We start from the raw sequence: 14,354 nt of genomic DNA on the forward strand, positions 1-14,354 counted from the left end.
TTCCACATATTGAAAACCTAAAACAGAGTTACATTTACTCCTTTCAAACCTGCAGCAGAAGTTTATTGTGGATGATCACTTCTGTCATCTTTCTTTTGCATCTCAGCAATGGACAAGGCACAAAAAGCTCTTTCAAAGGCACTTCTTATGTGTGAATATCTGACTAGATTCCTTGCATCACATGATGGATAAAACAGCCTGGTCAGAAAGCAGGCTGCAAAAATGGAATGGGCTTTACTTTTATTCTTCGTTCTGTGGCAGTGCAGTGGTTCTGGCTGATGTAACTCGGGGTGTGAAATTCTCTCAGGCTTGCACACAGCTTAGTCAGGGTCTGAGGAGATCCATTAAATTATGGGAAATGCAGCAAGCTCAGACAGTCAGAAATTATCCAGGAGAACTAAAGAGCTGGAGAAGAAAATCCAAGAAGGTGCAAAGAGAGAAGCTAGGACTGTGAAGCTGCTCCTCTTGGGTAATTGAATTTACCACTATTCATGCTAATGTCTTGATTAATTCTGACAAAGGAGCAAACGACGTGCAATATGCATCTGAGGGTTCTGAAAGAAATGGTGGAGCTGATAGTGGATGCCTTGGTGGTTATTTTCCAGACGTCGCTGGATTCCGGGGAAGTGCCGGAAGATTGGAAAACGGCTAATGTTACGCCGTTGTTTAAGAAGGGTGCCAGGCAAAAGGCGGGGAATTATAGGGTGGTTAGTTTAATGTCTGTTGTAGGTAAAATGTTAGAATCCGTCATCAAGGAGGAAATAGCGAGGCATCTTGAGGGGAACTGCTTGATAGAGCAGACGCAGCACGATTTCGTTAAGGGGAAGTCGTGTCTGACGAATTTACTGGAGTTCTATGAGGATGTGTCTAGGGCGGTGGATAGAGGAGAGCCGGTGGATGTGGTCTTTCTTGATTTTCAGAAGGTGTTTGACAAGGTACCTCACAAGAGGTTATTGCAGAAGGTAAGGGGACATGGAGTTGGGGGTAGGGTGTTAGCGTGGATAGAGGACTGGTTGTCAAATAGGAGGCAGAGGGTGGGGGTCAATGGGTGCTATTCTGATTGGCGGTTGGTGACTAGTGGAGTGCCTCAGGGGTCGGTGCTGGGGCCTCAGCTATTTACCATTTATATAGATGATCTGGAGGAGGGAACCGAGTGTATAGTGTCGAAATTTGCTGATGACACCAAGATTGATGGAACGGCAAATTGCGTGGAGGGTGTGGAGAGTTTGCAGAAGGATCTAGATAGGCTGGGCGAATGGGCCAGGAACTGGCAAATGGAATTTAATGTTGGCAAGTGCGAGGTGGTCCACTTTGGTAGGAATAATGGTAGGAAGGATTATTACTTACGTGGAGAAAAACTGCAGCAGGCGATGGTGCAGAGGGACCTCGGGGTCCTTGTGCATGAGTGGTCAGGAAGGCGAATGGGATGCTGGCCTTCATATCAAGGGGGATTGAATATAAAAGTAGGGAGGTCTTGCTGCGGCTATATAGGGCATTGGTGAGGCCGCAGCTGGAATACTGTGTGCAGTTTTGGGCGCCGTACTTACGCAAGGATATTTTGGCCTTGGAGGGAGTGCAGAGGAGGTTTACTAGGCTGATGCCAGAGTTGAGGGGGTTGAGCTATGAGGAGAGGCTGAATAAATTAGGCTTGTACTCGTTAGAGTTTAGAAGAATGAGGGGAGATCTCATTGAGACGTATAAGATGATGAATGGGATGGATAGGATAGAGGTGGAGAGACTCTTCCCGCTCAGAAAGGACAGTAGGACTAGGGGGCACAGCCTCAAGATAAAGGGGGGGTGCGGTTTAGAACGGAGTTGAGGAAGAACTTCTTCACTCAAAGGGTGGTGAATCTCTGGAATTCTCTGCCCATTGAAGTGGTGGAGGCTACCTCGCTAAATATTTTTAAGACGCAGGTTGATGGGTTTTTGATAAGAGAGGGGATTAAGGGTTAAGGGGAGAGGGCGGGGATGTGGAACTGAGCCACGACAGATCAGCCATGATCTTATTGAATGGCAGGGCAGGCTCGAGGGGCCAGATGGCCTACTCCTGCTCCTATTTCTTATGTTCTTATGTACTCCATGTTTAGGAGCAGAGGGTCCGGATCAGCTTTAATTCCATGCAGATCCGCTCAATACAATTTGCAGAATTCTTAACACTTTTAATAACCACAAACTGAATGTTCATTCTAATTGCTCCCAAGGTAAAAGCCAACAAGTCACATGGAACCATGTGAATGCACACAATTACAGTGCTGTGCTAATTTTTTGAGAAGTATTTTTAAAGGAATCTGTTCAATATCTTATTTTGTATGATTAATTACCACAAATTATTGCAAAATCCAGTTTCTCAAAATGAAAACGCCTCAATTTTTAAGAAAAAAACTCAACAGATTTCTCTTCACTTAGTCTTTATTGATTTGTGAAAACTTCACCGTGAGAGTTATTTGTTTATTACTGGCTTGCAGTTGAAGCTGAGATTGTTATGTATTCTTACACATGCATAGGAGCACTTAGAAGTAGTAATGTGAAGCAGAAACTTGAAGAAGTCTTGATTCCTCTCAAGAACCTAGGGCGATGGTAGCTAACAGTGGTAACCTCACAGCCATCCCTACCGAGGTGACTGCTCCTTCAACGTAGAATGAGAATCAAATCCAAGCTCTTGCTTGTCCGTACGGCTGTGTTACTCAGGTGAAGTGAGGTGCATACTGATTACACACACTGACTGTGAGAGCCGTGCGTCCAATCAAACATAAATATTTCTTTTGTTTCTACCACTTTGACAATTTTATTAATATATAAACGATTAAGCATTTTCTATAATTCATGAAATATTCGACACGTATGAAATGTATTTAATCTTATTCTTGGGTCCATGGTTAGAGAACAAGGCCAATTTCAATCCCAATGATTGAGGGCCACTCATGCAGTCCATTCACTAGCCTAGGTCTCCCATTACTGAGGTACTCTGTTGACTCCAGCTGTATATCATTTTGAGATGGGTTCCCTGAGCAATGCTGGAAAATCACAACAGTAGGGAAATTAACAAAGAACAAAAAAATTATCTCATGATCACAGGATGCCCCAAAGTCCTTTAGGGGAATGAAGTATTATTAAAGTGTTGTAATATAGGAAACATGGTAGCCAACTCATGCACGTACCAGCTCATACAAACACCAATGACTTCATGGCTAAGATAAAGGCAAAATACAATGGATGCTGGAATCTGAAACAAAAACAGAAAATGCTGGAGAAACTCAGCAGGTCTGACAACATCTGTGGAAAGAGGATAGGGCCAACATTTTGAGTCTAGATGATCATTCTTCAGAGCTGAAGAGAAGGAAAATTGGACAAGATTTATCTCATGGGGGTACGGTTGCGGGGGGCTGTAATTGGACAGGTAAAATGTAAATGGTGATGATAAAGACTGAGAAAGGTGCTAAAAGCACCCATTAAGCAATTGGACTGTGTGAATGGCAGAACAAAGGTACAGTTTGTGAGGGGGCTACCTGAGGAATGTGGCAGCTGGCCCTGGGGTTGGGTGGGGAGAGGGCTGGGCGGTGGTGGTTTGGAGACAAGATGGAGAACGAGATTTCTGCAGTGGTTAAACAAAAATAAGAATAAAAAGATAAAAATGGATGAATGAGACAAGAAGGCGAAACTAAATAAAATAAATGGAAATATGGTGAAGACGGAGGGGAAAGTTCATGCTCTGAAGTTGTTGAACTCAATGTCCAATTCAGAAGGCTGTAAAGTACCCAGTCAGAATATGAGGTGCTGTTCCTCCAGTTTGCATTGAGTTTCACTGGAACATTGTAAAAGCAGTAAGAAGTCTCACAACGCCAGGTTAAAGTCCAACAGATTTATTTGATAGCACAAGCCACAAGCTTTCTGAGCATTGTCCCTTCATCAGGTGAGTAGGAGTTGTGTTCACAAACAGGGCATATAAAGACACAAACTCAATTTACAAGATCTTGTAAATTAAGTTTGTGTCTTAATATGCCCTGTTTATGAACACAGCTCCCACTCACCTGATGGAGGGGCAGTGTTCCAAACGCTTGTAGCTTGTGCTACCAAATAAACCTGTTGGGCTTTAACCTGGTGTTGTGAGACTTCTTACTGTCCTTACCCCAGTCCAACGCTGGCATCTCCACACATTGTAAAAGGCCAAGGATGGGCATGTGGACAGGAGAGCAGGGTAGTCTGTTGAAATGGCAAGCAACAGAAGCCTGGGTCCTGCTTGCAGACGGACCAAAGGTGTTCAGCAAAGCAGTCACCCAGTCTGTGTCTGGTCTCTGCAATGTAGAGTAGACCGCATTGGGAGCAGCAAATGCAATAGACTATAATGGCCAGCGAATCTGTTTTAGTGATGTTGTTTCAGAAATAAGAATTAGGTAGGACACCTGGAAAACTCATACTCTTCCTCTACTAGTGCCACAATATCTTTAATTTCAACTTGAAAGAGGAGACCGTGCCTCAGTATAACATCTCATCCAAAAGATGCCTCCTCCAGAGTGCAAATGTCCATCGGTCTTTCGTTGAAGTGGCTCCTATGTGCTCAAGTCTTTGGAATGGGATATGGAGATGGGGACTTGCTGTGATGGTCCTGTTTCTCTCTGTTCACCATCTTGGTGATGGAGAGAACGTCAGATCAGGGAAAGTCCACTCAGGTTTGAAAAAGATCAATGGCCAGAATGGGTAATGGAATCAGTGATGATGAACAAGTTGATGGCAGGGGTCAAAGCTCTTGGGCGCTATTTGCCCAACCCGAGGGGTGGGAAATTTAAGCTGGAGGTTGAAAACAGGAACTATGCCCGGCGTGCGACTGGACACAATCTTCCCAGGCTGCTTTTTCTGACGTAATCAGCCTCGCACTGGGGAACAGAGCAACACTGATTACAAAATTCACAACGTCATTTAAATCCACTGATCAAACCTGGAATGGTATTGTCCAGGCTCACTTGGATTTCCAAACCCATCGGAGAAGATTCCCATCAAAGGGGAACAGGTATGGACCCCAGCAATCAGGACCTGATATGGTGGCATCCCCAGTGGAGGGTGGGGGGATGTGTGGATTGATGTGGGCCCAGTGATCAGAGGCCGTGGCTGGTCATCAGAGGTCAGGGCCAGCCAACAGGGAACGGGGCTGGGCAGCAGAGGTCAGGGCCGGCAATAGGTGGTTGGGGGCCAGTCATTAGGAGGTCAGCGATCGGAATGCAGTGGGGGGTTCAGGGCCAGTGATGACCTGGGTGGGTTTGGGGGCAAGTATCGGGGCTGCCAGTGTTCAGGATGGGGGAGATCCAGGCTGACAATTGGGAGGCCAGCAATGTCTGGGGGTGGGGAGCATGTCAACCAATCTTCCAATATACCGCACGCTCAATGGCCCCCTCATTCTGGCCTCTTCAGTAGTATTAAGCTTCATCCCACCTTAGCAGGGTGAATCTCCTGACGGCCATAAATTGAGTGCCATAAATTCATTGAACTAAGCACACTTGGGCACTTAGAATTTTTACGGGGGGTAAATCAACTTCCATCTTTGTCTTCCCCGTGTCAATCTGGAGGAAACACCAGCTCATCCAGGTTTGGATTTTGAAGAAAATAGGTTGATAATTCTGAGGGAGTAGAGAAATGAGCTAACGGAAACTTATCCAACAGTGAAAATCCCATTATCATTGGTCTGTCCTCGCTACCCCAATGAGTACCCCGTTATTATTGGTCTGCATCCACCACCCCAGTGAGAATCCCATTAGCATTGGTCTGTCCTCGCTACCCCAGTGAGAATCCCATTATCACTGGTCTGCACCCACTATCCCAGTGAGATCAGTGACGGTATCCAATTTGCTATGTTGGTCAAATCTGCCACTTACAGTGAACTGGAACTGCACTGCATCTGACAGAGGCATGATTTAGGATCGATCTCCCTGAAACAAAGATGTCTTTTTCACTGAGTTCTGTCAATTTATTTAGTGGATTTAAAAATAATTATCCGTCAGACATTCCAGCTGGCTGGAATGTTTCCTGTTAAATGGAATTGAGTTTTTGAAAGCCATTTAATGTTTATATCGACTCATTGCTCCATGCTGGTCCCTTAACAGCATCAGTCACTAATTGTAACATGGTCCCATGTGTGATCCTTTTGGAATTTACGTTGACAAGTCTAATGATATTAAATTCTGTACAAATGGGATATTGCATCAGGAAGCATTTTGTTGAGGGAATAAATGTATAATTTGTTGTTTTGAAGAGGTATAAGATGATTCTTAGAAACAATGTGCCTGGTATGAATTTAAAGGCAGTGATATTAGAGAAATAAATTATTGAATAGAAACTACCTACATTTCTCGCACTGAGCTTCCAATAAAACAATATGAATGTTTTGAAATTAATTTGCCCACCAATATTTTAAATCAATTCCTATTTGGAAGGTTTTAATGAGCCCAAGAAATTGCAGTAATATGCACTATTCATATTACACCCATGAATAACTTGAAAAGAATTTTAAATAATGCAGCTAACATTTTTTTGTAAATGATCAAAATGGGTTTTCTTGGGTTGCATACGCATTTTTACTTACCAGAATAACAACAGGACATGTTCTGAAATATCATTCAAGTGATTAAAATTAGAATTGATGGCAAATATTTGTCAGTGGTTACTAACTGCATTGCTCCTGAATCAACACTAAACTCACAGTGGTAGATGCTAAAGGCGTCACAGAACATTTTGGCGTAACCTAATGAGAATCTATTCTGCGTCATTCAGGATCAAATGTGACATCCCAGAAAGAATCAGGTCACTATTTCATTGAAAATGATGGAACCCACGGAATTTTTAAAATATCGGTAAACTGTAGTCCTGACAGGAAAATGTAGACTAATCTTTTCTTCTTGACAAGTAATGTTGAGTTGGTGGCTGGTTTGTTGGAACGATTTATGGAACACTGCTGTCAAAATCTTAGAATCATAGAATCCCTACAGTGCAGAAGGAGGCTAATCGGCCCATCGAGTCTGCACCGACAACAATCCCACCCAGGCCCTATCCTCACCATCCCCTTAAACCCATGTATTTATCCTGCTCATCACCCTCACACTAAGGAGCAACTTAGCATGGCCAATCCATCCAACCTGCACCTCTTTGGAGTGTGAAAGGAAACTGGAGTGGCTTGAGGAAACCCATGCAAATATGGAGAGAGTGTGCAAATTCCACACAAACAGTCGCTCAAGGCTGGAATTGAACATGAGTCCCTGGTGCTGTGAGAAGTAGTGCTAACCACTGTGCCACCATGTTGCTAAGTTTTGTATTTTTTAACTATTATAGTCTTCTCTCCTAAAAGCCACTCTTGTTGGATCATGTCTCCATGGGCACTGGAATCAAATCTTAACATATGATCATAGTCAATGAGGTTCCATAGGCTACATACATCTTAAATGTTGTCCTCTCCCAGAGTCCCAAAGATATATATTTTCCAGCAAAGGATACTTTCCCTATCAAAGAGGATGCTAAGGTGAATTGTAGCCCCCACTTCCCAAAATTTATCCAAGCCACTGATTGCATCTGGAACTTCTTTATATAGCTCAGTACCACATGTGTACATTTAATTATTGAGGATTTTACACCACCTGCTTTAATAATGCAGAAGCAAGCAGATTTAATTATTTTTATTTCTTTAACTTGAAATGAGTACTGAGATCTTCGGAAGGCTTTAGCCCCTACATTGCAGATTGTTTTTCCATTACTCCTTTTTATTCCACTTACTTTTATTAATATAATCTGTTGCATTTATTCTGATTTTTACCTGTCACAGTGAAGGTATGAGTGTTTGGGAATGGAATCCTTCCCATTTCAGATACCCAGTGTCATTAGCAAGCTCTTCTCTAGGTCAGATATATCACTACCAAACTTCACTGAGCTCTGCCCCAACAACACACCACAGCCAGAATTTCAGAAGAACAAGCCCTACCACACTAGAATGACATTCCCCCCTTTCCCACACCAGCCCTCCTGCAGTCTCATTGACTGAGAATGCCAAGCACTGCCAGAATCAGATACAGATTTGCAGTGGAGGCCAAGACCTTCCAGGAACAGTAGTGGGGCTACCAAACTCATTGCACAAAGCACCCTTATAAGCACCAGGCAAGGAGCTTGAACTCAGGTCCTGGAGGGGAAAAGTTAGTGTCAGACACATTGGAGCATCCATTTGCTCAAATCCTTTTTTTTTGGAGAAAAGGTAGCAAGTCTTGGGCAGCACGGTGACACAGTGGTTAGCACTGCAACAGGTCCACAGCAGATGCCATCGTCCTAGCCCTACACTCAACCTTGGGATACCTAGATAATGAAGAAACCAATGTCAGACTTCTATTTATCCACTATAGCTCAGCCTTCAATGCCATTATTCCTACAAATATCATCTCCAAACTTTGTGGCCTAAGGTTCAGCTTCTCCCTCTGCAACTGGATCCTAGACTTCCTAATTCACAGACTGCGATCAGTAAGAATAGGCAACAACACCTTTTCCATGATCATTCTCCACGATCATCCTCAATACCAGTACCCACAAGGCTGTGTCCTCAGCCCCTTACTATATTCCTTTTACACCTATGACTGTGTGGCCAAATTCCTCTCCAACTCAATTTTCAAGTTTGCTGATGACACCACCGTTGTGGGTCAGATCTGGAACAATGATGAAGTGGAGTATGGGAAAGAGATAGAGAATCTAGTGAACTGTTGTGACGATAATCATCTCTCCCTCATTGTTAACAAAACGAATGAGATAGTGATTTCAGGAAGCATAGAGAAGGACATGCCCCTTTCGACATCGTTGGGATGAAGTACAAATTGTCGAGAGCTTCAAGTTTTTAGTTGTCCAGATCACCAACAATCTGTCCTACTGCCTCATGCTGTCACTACAGTCAAGAAAGCCCACCGATGCCTTTACTTTCTCAGAAGACTAAAGAAATTTGGCATGTCCGCTACGACTCTCACCAACTTTTACAGGTGTACCATAGAAAGCATTCTTTCTGGTTGTATCACAGGTTGGTATATTTCCTACTCTTTTCAATTCTGTGAGAAACTACAAAGGGTCATGAACGAAGCCCAGTCCATCACTCAAACCAGCCTTCCACCCATTGACTCTATCTGCACTTCCTGCTGCCTTGGAAAAGCAGCCAGCATAAATAAGGACCCCAAGCGTCCTGGACATACTTTCTTTCACCTTTCTCAATCACGAAAAGGATACAAAAGTCTAAGGATACGTACCAACTGATTCAAGAACACTTCTTCCCTGCTGCCATTAGGCTTTTGAATGGATTTACCTCACATTAAGTTGATCTTTCCCTACACCCTAGCTATGACTGTAACACTATACGCTGCACTTTCTTCCTTCTCTATATATGGTATGCTTTGTCTATATAGCACACAAGAAACAATATTTTTCACTGTATACAAATACATGTAACAGTAATAAATTAAACCAAAATCAAATCAAATCAAGAAAGCATCTCATTATATTTTTTAAAAACATATTTTCAGATTCAAGTTCTCATTTTTGCTGATGATGGTTCTCTTTGCTCAAATGAGAACAGTGGGCTGGCAAATAAGAGGGCTTCTCTGCATCACCAGAATATTAGTTAAACACGTTATTGATTTTTATTTTCTTCATTTTATGTTCCAGGTGCTGGTGAATCGGGTAAGAGTACAATAGTCAAACAGATGAAGTAAGTAGCAGAAATTGAAACTAATTTGGTAACTCGATAAATGCATGCTGTGTATTGTATTATAGTATAAATGATCAATAGCATTAGTTATCTTTGTAAAAGTTCTTGATCATATAAAAAGTTCATCAAGGTATTATTAATCAAGTAAAGAAAATGATCCAATCTGCTGTCAAAGATCCAATTGAATTCAGTATAAGTAGAATGGGAATTAAGGAGAGAGAAGTGTGACAGAGAAAAGGTTTCACAATAGCATGGTGACATGGTGGCACAGTGGTTAGCACTGTTGCCTCACAGGGCCAGGGACCCGGGTTCGATTCCATCCTTAGGTTGCTGTCCATATGGAGTTAATATGTCCCCCCATGTCTGCTTGGGTTTGCTCCGGTTTCCTCCCACACTCCAAAGAGGCGCAGGTTAGATGGATTGGCCATACTAAATTGCCCCTTAGTGTCCTGAGATTTAAATGTTGGAGGGATTAGTGGGGTAAATGTGTAGGGTTATGGGGACAGGGTAGTGGGTGGACCTGGGTACGATGCCCTGACTGCAAATCTGTTGGGCTGAGTGGCCTCCTTCTGCGCTGTGGGGATTCTATAATAAAGAAATATTGTATTAAATTTTGAGGCTGGTGAAATTGAGCATTAAAATTGTTAAAACTTCATTTCATTGTCTAGTAACAATGTGACAGACAGGGGAGAGATGATTTTAAACAACACCAATTTCTCCTGTCACTACTCACCCATGAACAGGAAGGTTTTTTGATTTGTTGTCCTTTTTATAAATGGTGAAATGTTCCCCAACCCCTCAGTTTTTGTGTGAGCTACTTTTCCTTTAGTAACCCCACTTTAACCGCTACTTTATTTGCACACATTCAAAATGCGAAAGTAGGGTTGTAACATTGCCTTCATACTCAGATCATTTCAAGAGGGATAGAGAAAAGAAAGATTTACAGCGCAGAGACCACAGAGAAAATTAACATTGATTCACGTGAGTTCTAGAGACTAGAATCAAAGTCCAATTAGATATTCCTTCACAAAGTTTGGTGGGCTGAACATTGATTTTGTAGAATTCACTTTTCCAGTGTTGACATCACAAGGTATGATAGAAATACAGAGATGAGTCAGCTTGTAGGCGATGGCACAGAACTTCCATCAGAAGCAGTGCTGATGGGACCACGTTCAACCTGTGCAGAGCTCCTTTTTGTGTGTGGCTACTAGTCAGATGTTAAAGAGCAAACTGAGATTTTCAGCTCAGCAAAGCAATATTACTTGCTCAACAAGATGAAGGCCTATGTCACCTGACTGTCCCCCACACGTCTCCACCAGGTGGTCAACAATGGATGTGCATTCATTGCCTGGAATTGGGCTGGGTGTCAAAGACTGATAAATAACTCAGCCATTATGAATTGAAAGTAAGGTTGGAAGGGCCTTTGGCTTAGCAGAATTTGAGTGTCCTGCTGGTAAACGTGGATTATCTAATTCAAATGTCTTTGTACAGCTCACTTTGAAGTTGACCTATGCCATCCTGAGGTGATTGTTAGTGGCTTCTCAGAGATAATGAGGTGTGAGTTTTCCTAAATTGCAGAGGGGTTTTCATCCTGGGATCACAGGCAGATGTAGGTTCAGCTATTTTAAGGATCCTGTTCTGCTACAGTCCGTTTTTTAAAAGTTAGAAATAGAAATGAGCATATATGTTATTAAAATGTACAGTGCGAGGTCTTAATTTCTTGCGACAAAAACATGTATTTCTAAAGTATTAACATAGTAAAACATCTGAAGTGCTTCAGAGGAGTGGTTACATATTTGTCAGGTCACAGTTTTCTTCAGATCTCTATCTTCACCCACAGGCTTAAGTAATCAAGTACACAGATTAGAAAGCTAACATGATCAAACACAGATCAGTCAAACCAGTGAACTTATAGCCTTTTATAGCATTATCAAACAAAAACTGACACCAAGCCACATAAGGAGGTATTAGGACAATCAGTCAAAAGTTTAGTTAAAGACATATCTTTTAAGGAGCCTCTTAAAATCAGAAAGGACGGTAGATAGGCTGCAAAGTTTAAGGATCTTAGGATTTAGGCAGCTGAAGACACAGCCATCAAAGCACAGCAAGGATGCCCAAGGGACCAGAATTAGAGGAGCACAGGTATCTTGGACAATTGTAGAGCTGGAGAAAATTACAGAGATGGAGGCCATGGTGGGATTTGAAAACAAGTATACAAATATTTAAATTGAAGTTTGTCAATCCTGGAACCAGTGTAGTTCAGAAAGCAGAGGAGTGATGGATAAATAACAAATGGTGCAAATTAGGATACAGGTAGCAGATTTTTAATACGTTCATGTCTATGTAAGGTGGGAAAGTGGGAAAACAGCCTGGAGAACCTTGTCAATCTGGAACATAGAACATTACAGTGCAGCACAGGCCCTTCTGCCCTCGATGTTGCGCCGACCAGTGGAACCAATCTAATGACCCTCTAACCTAAACTATTCCAATGTTATCCAAATGCCTATCCACTGACATTTGAACGTCCTTAAAGTTGGCGAGTCCTTAACTGCTGCAGGCAGGGCATTCCATGCCCTTACTACCCTCTGAGTAAAGAACCTACCTCTGACATCTGTCCTATAATTACCATCCCTTAATTTAAAGCTATGACCCCTCATGTTAGCCATCACCATCCGAGGAAAAAGGCTCTCACTGTCCACCCTATCTAACCCTCTGATCATCTTGTATGCCTCAATTAGGTCACCTCTTAACCTTCTTCTTTCTAACGAAAATAACGTCAAGTCCCTCAGCCTTTCCTCATAAGACCTTCCCACGATACCAGGCAACATTCTGGTAAACCTCCTCTGCACCCTTTCCAATGCCTCCACATCCTTCTTATAATGCGGCAACCAGAACTGTACACAATACTCTACGTGCGGCCGCACCAGAGTTTTGTACAGTTGCAACATGACCTCACGGCTCCAAAATTCAATCCCTCTACCAATAAAAGCTAACACACCGTACGCATTCTTAACAATCTTATCAACCTGGGTGCCAACTTTCAGGGATAGAGGTAACAAAGGCAAGGCTGAAGACTACAGCAACTGATGAGGTTAAACTGAGTCAAAGTCGGATGATAAATGATTGAAGGTTCATTTCTGAGCCAAATGCAATATTGGTGTTGCAAACAGGCTGTTTCCGTCTTGGACAGTGCCCAACGGGTGGAGTGGGATCCTGTGAAACAATACTTGAAGCATGGAAAGTAGACAATGACAATGGTCCACCCAGTATTTATTTGGAGGAAACCTTTGTCCCGTACTGAATGGTGGACAAGCAATGTGAAAAATCAGAGACATTAGGGGTATTGAGAAAGGTGATGTTGAGGAATGATGAGTGTTGGCAGCATATATGTGGAGTTTGACCTGTTTTCAGATAATGTCACTGAGAGGCAGCATGTAGATGAGGGGGTGGGGAGGGGGAGTGGAGGTTGACAGTGTAAGGAGGTAAATATTGGGGATGTCTCTCTCTTTTGGGTCTCACCCATGCAAATTGTCAAAAAACCCAACCCAGTTTAGAATTGATATTGAGTCATATAGTGAAAGATACATGACACCAACTACGATTAAATAAGAATGGGACCAGGTTAGCACAGTCTGAGCCAGCTGGACAATGGAGGAAAGGCAATGGCGCAGGATGATGTGGTAAACTGGGTCATGGTGCAGGGTGGTGTGGTAAACTGGGCCATGGTGCAGGATGATGTGGTAAACTGTGTCATGGTGCAGGATGGTGTGGTAAACTGTGTCATGGTGCAGGATGGTGTGGTAAACTGTGTCATGGTGCAGGATGATGTGGTAAACTGGGCCATGGTGCAGGATGGTGTGGTAAACTGTGTCATGGTGCAGGATGATGTGGTAAACTGGGCCATGGTGCAGGATGGTGTGGTAAACTGGGTCATGGTGCAGGATGGTGTGGTAAACTGGGTCATGGTGCAGGATGGTGTGGTAAACTGGGTCATGGTGCAGGGTGGTGTGGTAAACTGGGTCATGGTGCAGGATGATGTGGTAAACTGGGCCATGGTGCAGGATGGTGTGGTAAACTGTGTCATGGTGCAGGGTGGTGTGGTAAACTGTGTCATGGTGCAGGATGGTGTGGTAAACTGTGTCATGGTGCAGGGTGGTGTGGTAAACTGTGTCATGGTGCAGGATAGTGTGGTAAACTGTGTCATGGTGCAGGATGATGTGGTAAACTGTGTCATGGTGCAGGATGATGTGGTAAACTGTGTCATGGTGCAGGGTAGTGTGGTAAACTGGGCCATGGTGCAGGATGATGTGGTAAACTGGGTCATGGTGCAGGATGATGTGGTAAACTGTGTCATGGTGCAGGGTGGTGTGGTAAACTGGGCCATGGTGCAGGATGATGTGGTAAACTGGGTCATGGTGCAGGATGATGTGGTAAACTGTGTCATGGTGCAGGATGGTGTGGTAAACTGTGTCATGGTGCAGGATGGCGTGGTAAACTGGGTCATGGTGCAGGATGGTGTGGTAAACTGTGTCATGGTGCAGGGTGGTGTGGTAAACTGGGCCATGGTGCAGGATGATGTGGTAAACTGGGTCATGGTGCAGGATGATGTGGTAAACTGTGTCATGGTGCAGGATGGTGTGGTAAA

At 43.3% G+C, this 14,354-nt stretch overlaps 1 protein-coding gene across 1 annotated transcript in view; it reads left to right on the forward strand.

Annotated features, from left to right (window-relative positions):
- The first annotated feature begins 351 nt into the window (after positions 1-351).
- LOC145355641 (guanine nucleotide-binding protein G(t) subunit alpha-2-like) overlaps positions 352-14,354 on the forward strand; it is a 77,220-nt gene continuing 63,217 nt past the window's right edge. The window contains exons 1-2 of the mRNA XM_080207884.1: positions 352-469; positions 9,667-9,709. Coding sequence (XP_080064010.1) covers positions 352-469; positions 9,667-9,709 — 161 coding nt within the window. The remainder of the gene's footprint in view (positions 470-9,666; positions 9,710-14,354) is intronic.

Source organism: Carcharhinus amblyrhynchos, chromosome 19 (genome assembly GCF_965287045.1).
Source record: "Carcharhinus amblyrhynchos chromosome 19, sCarAmb.v2.hapA, whole genome shotgun sequence".
Classification (NCBI taxonomy): Eukaryota; Metazoa; Chordata; class Chondrichthyes; order Carcharhiniformes; family Carcharhinidae; genus Carcharhinus; species Carcharhinus amblyrhynchos.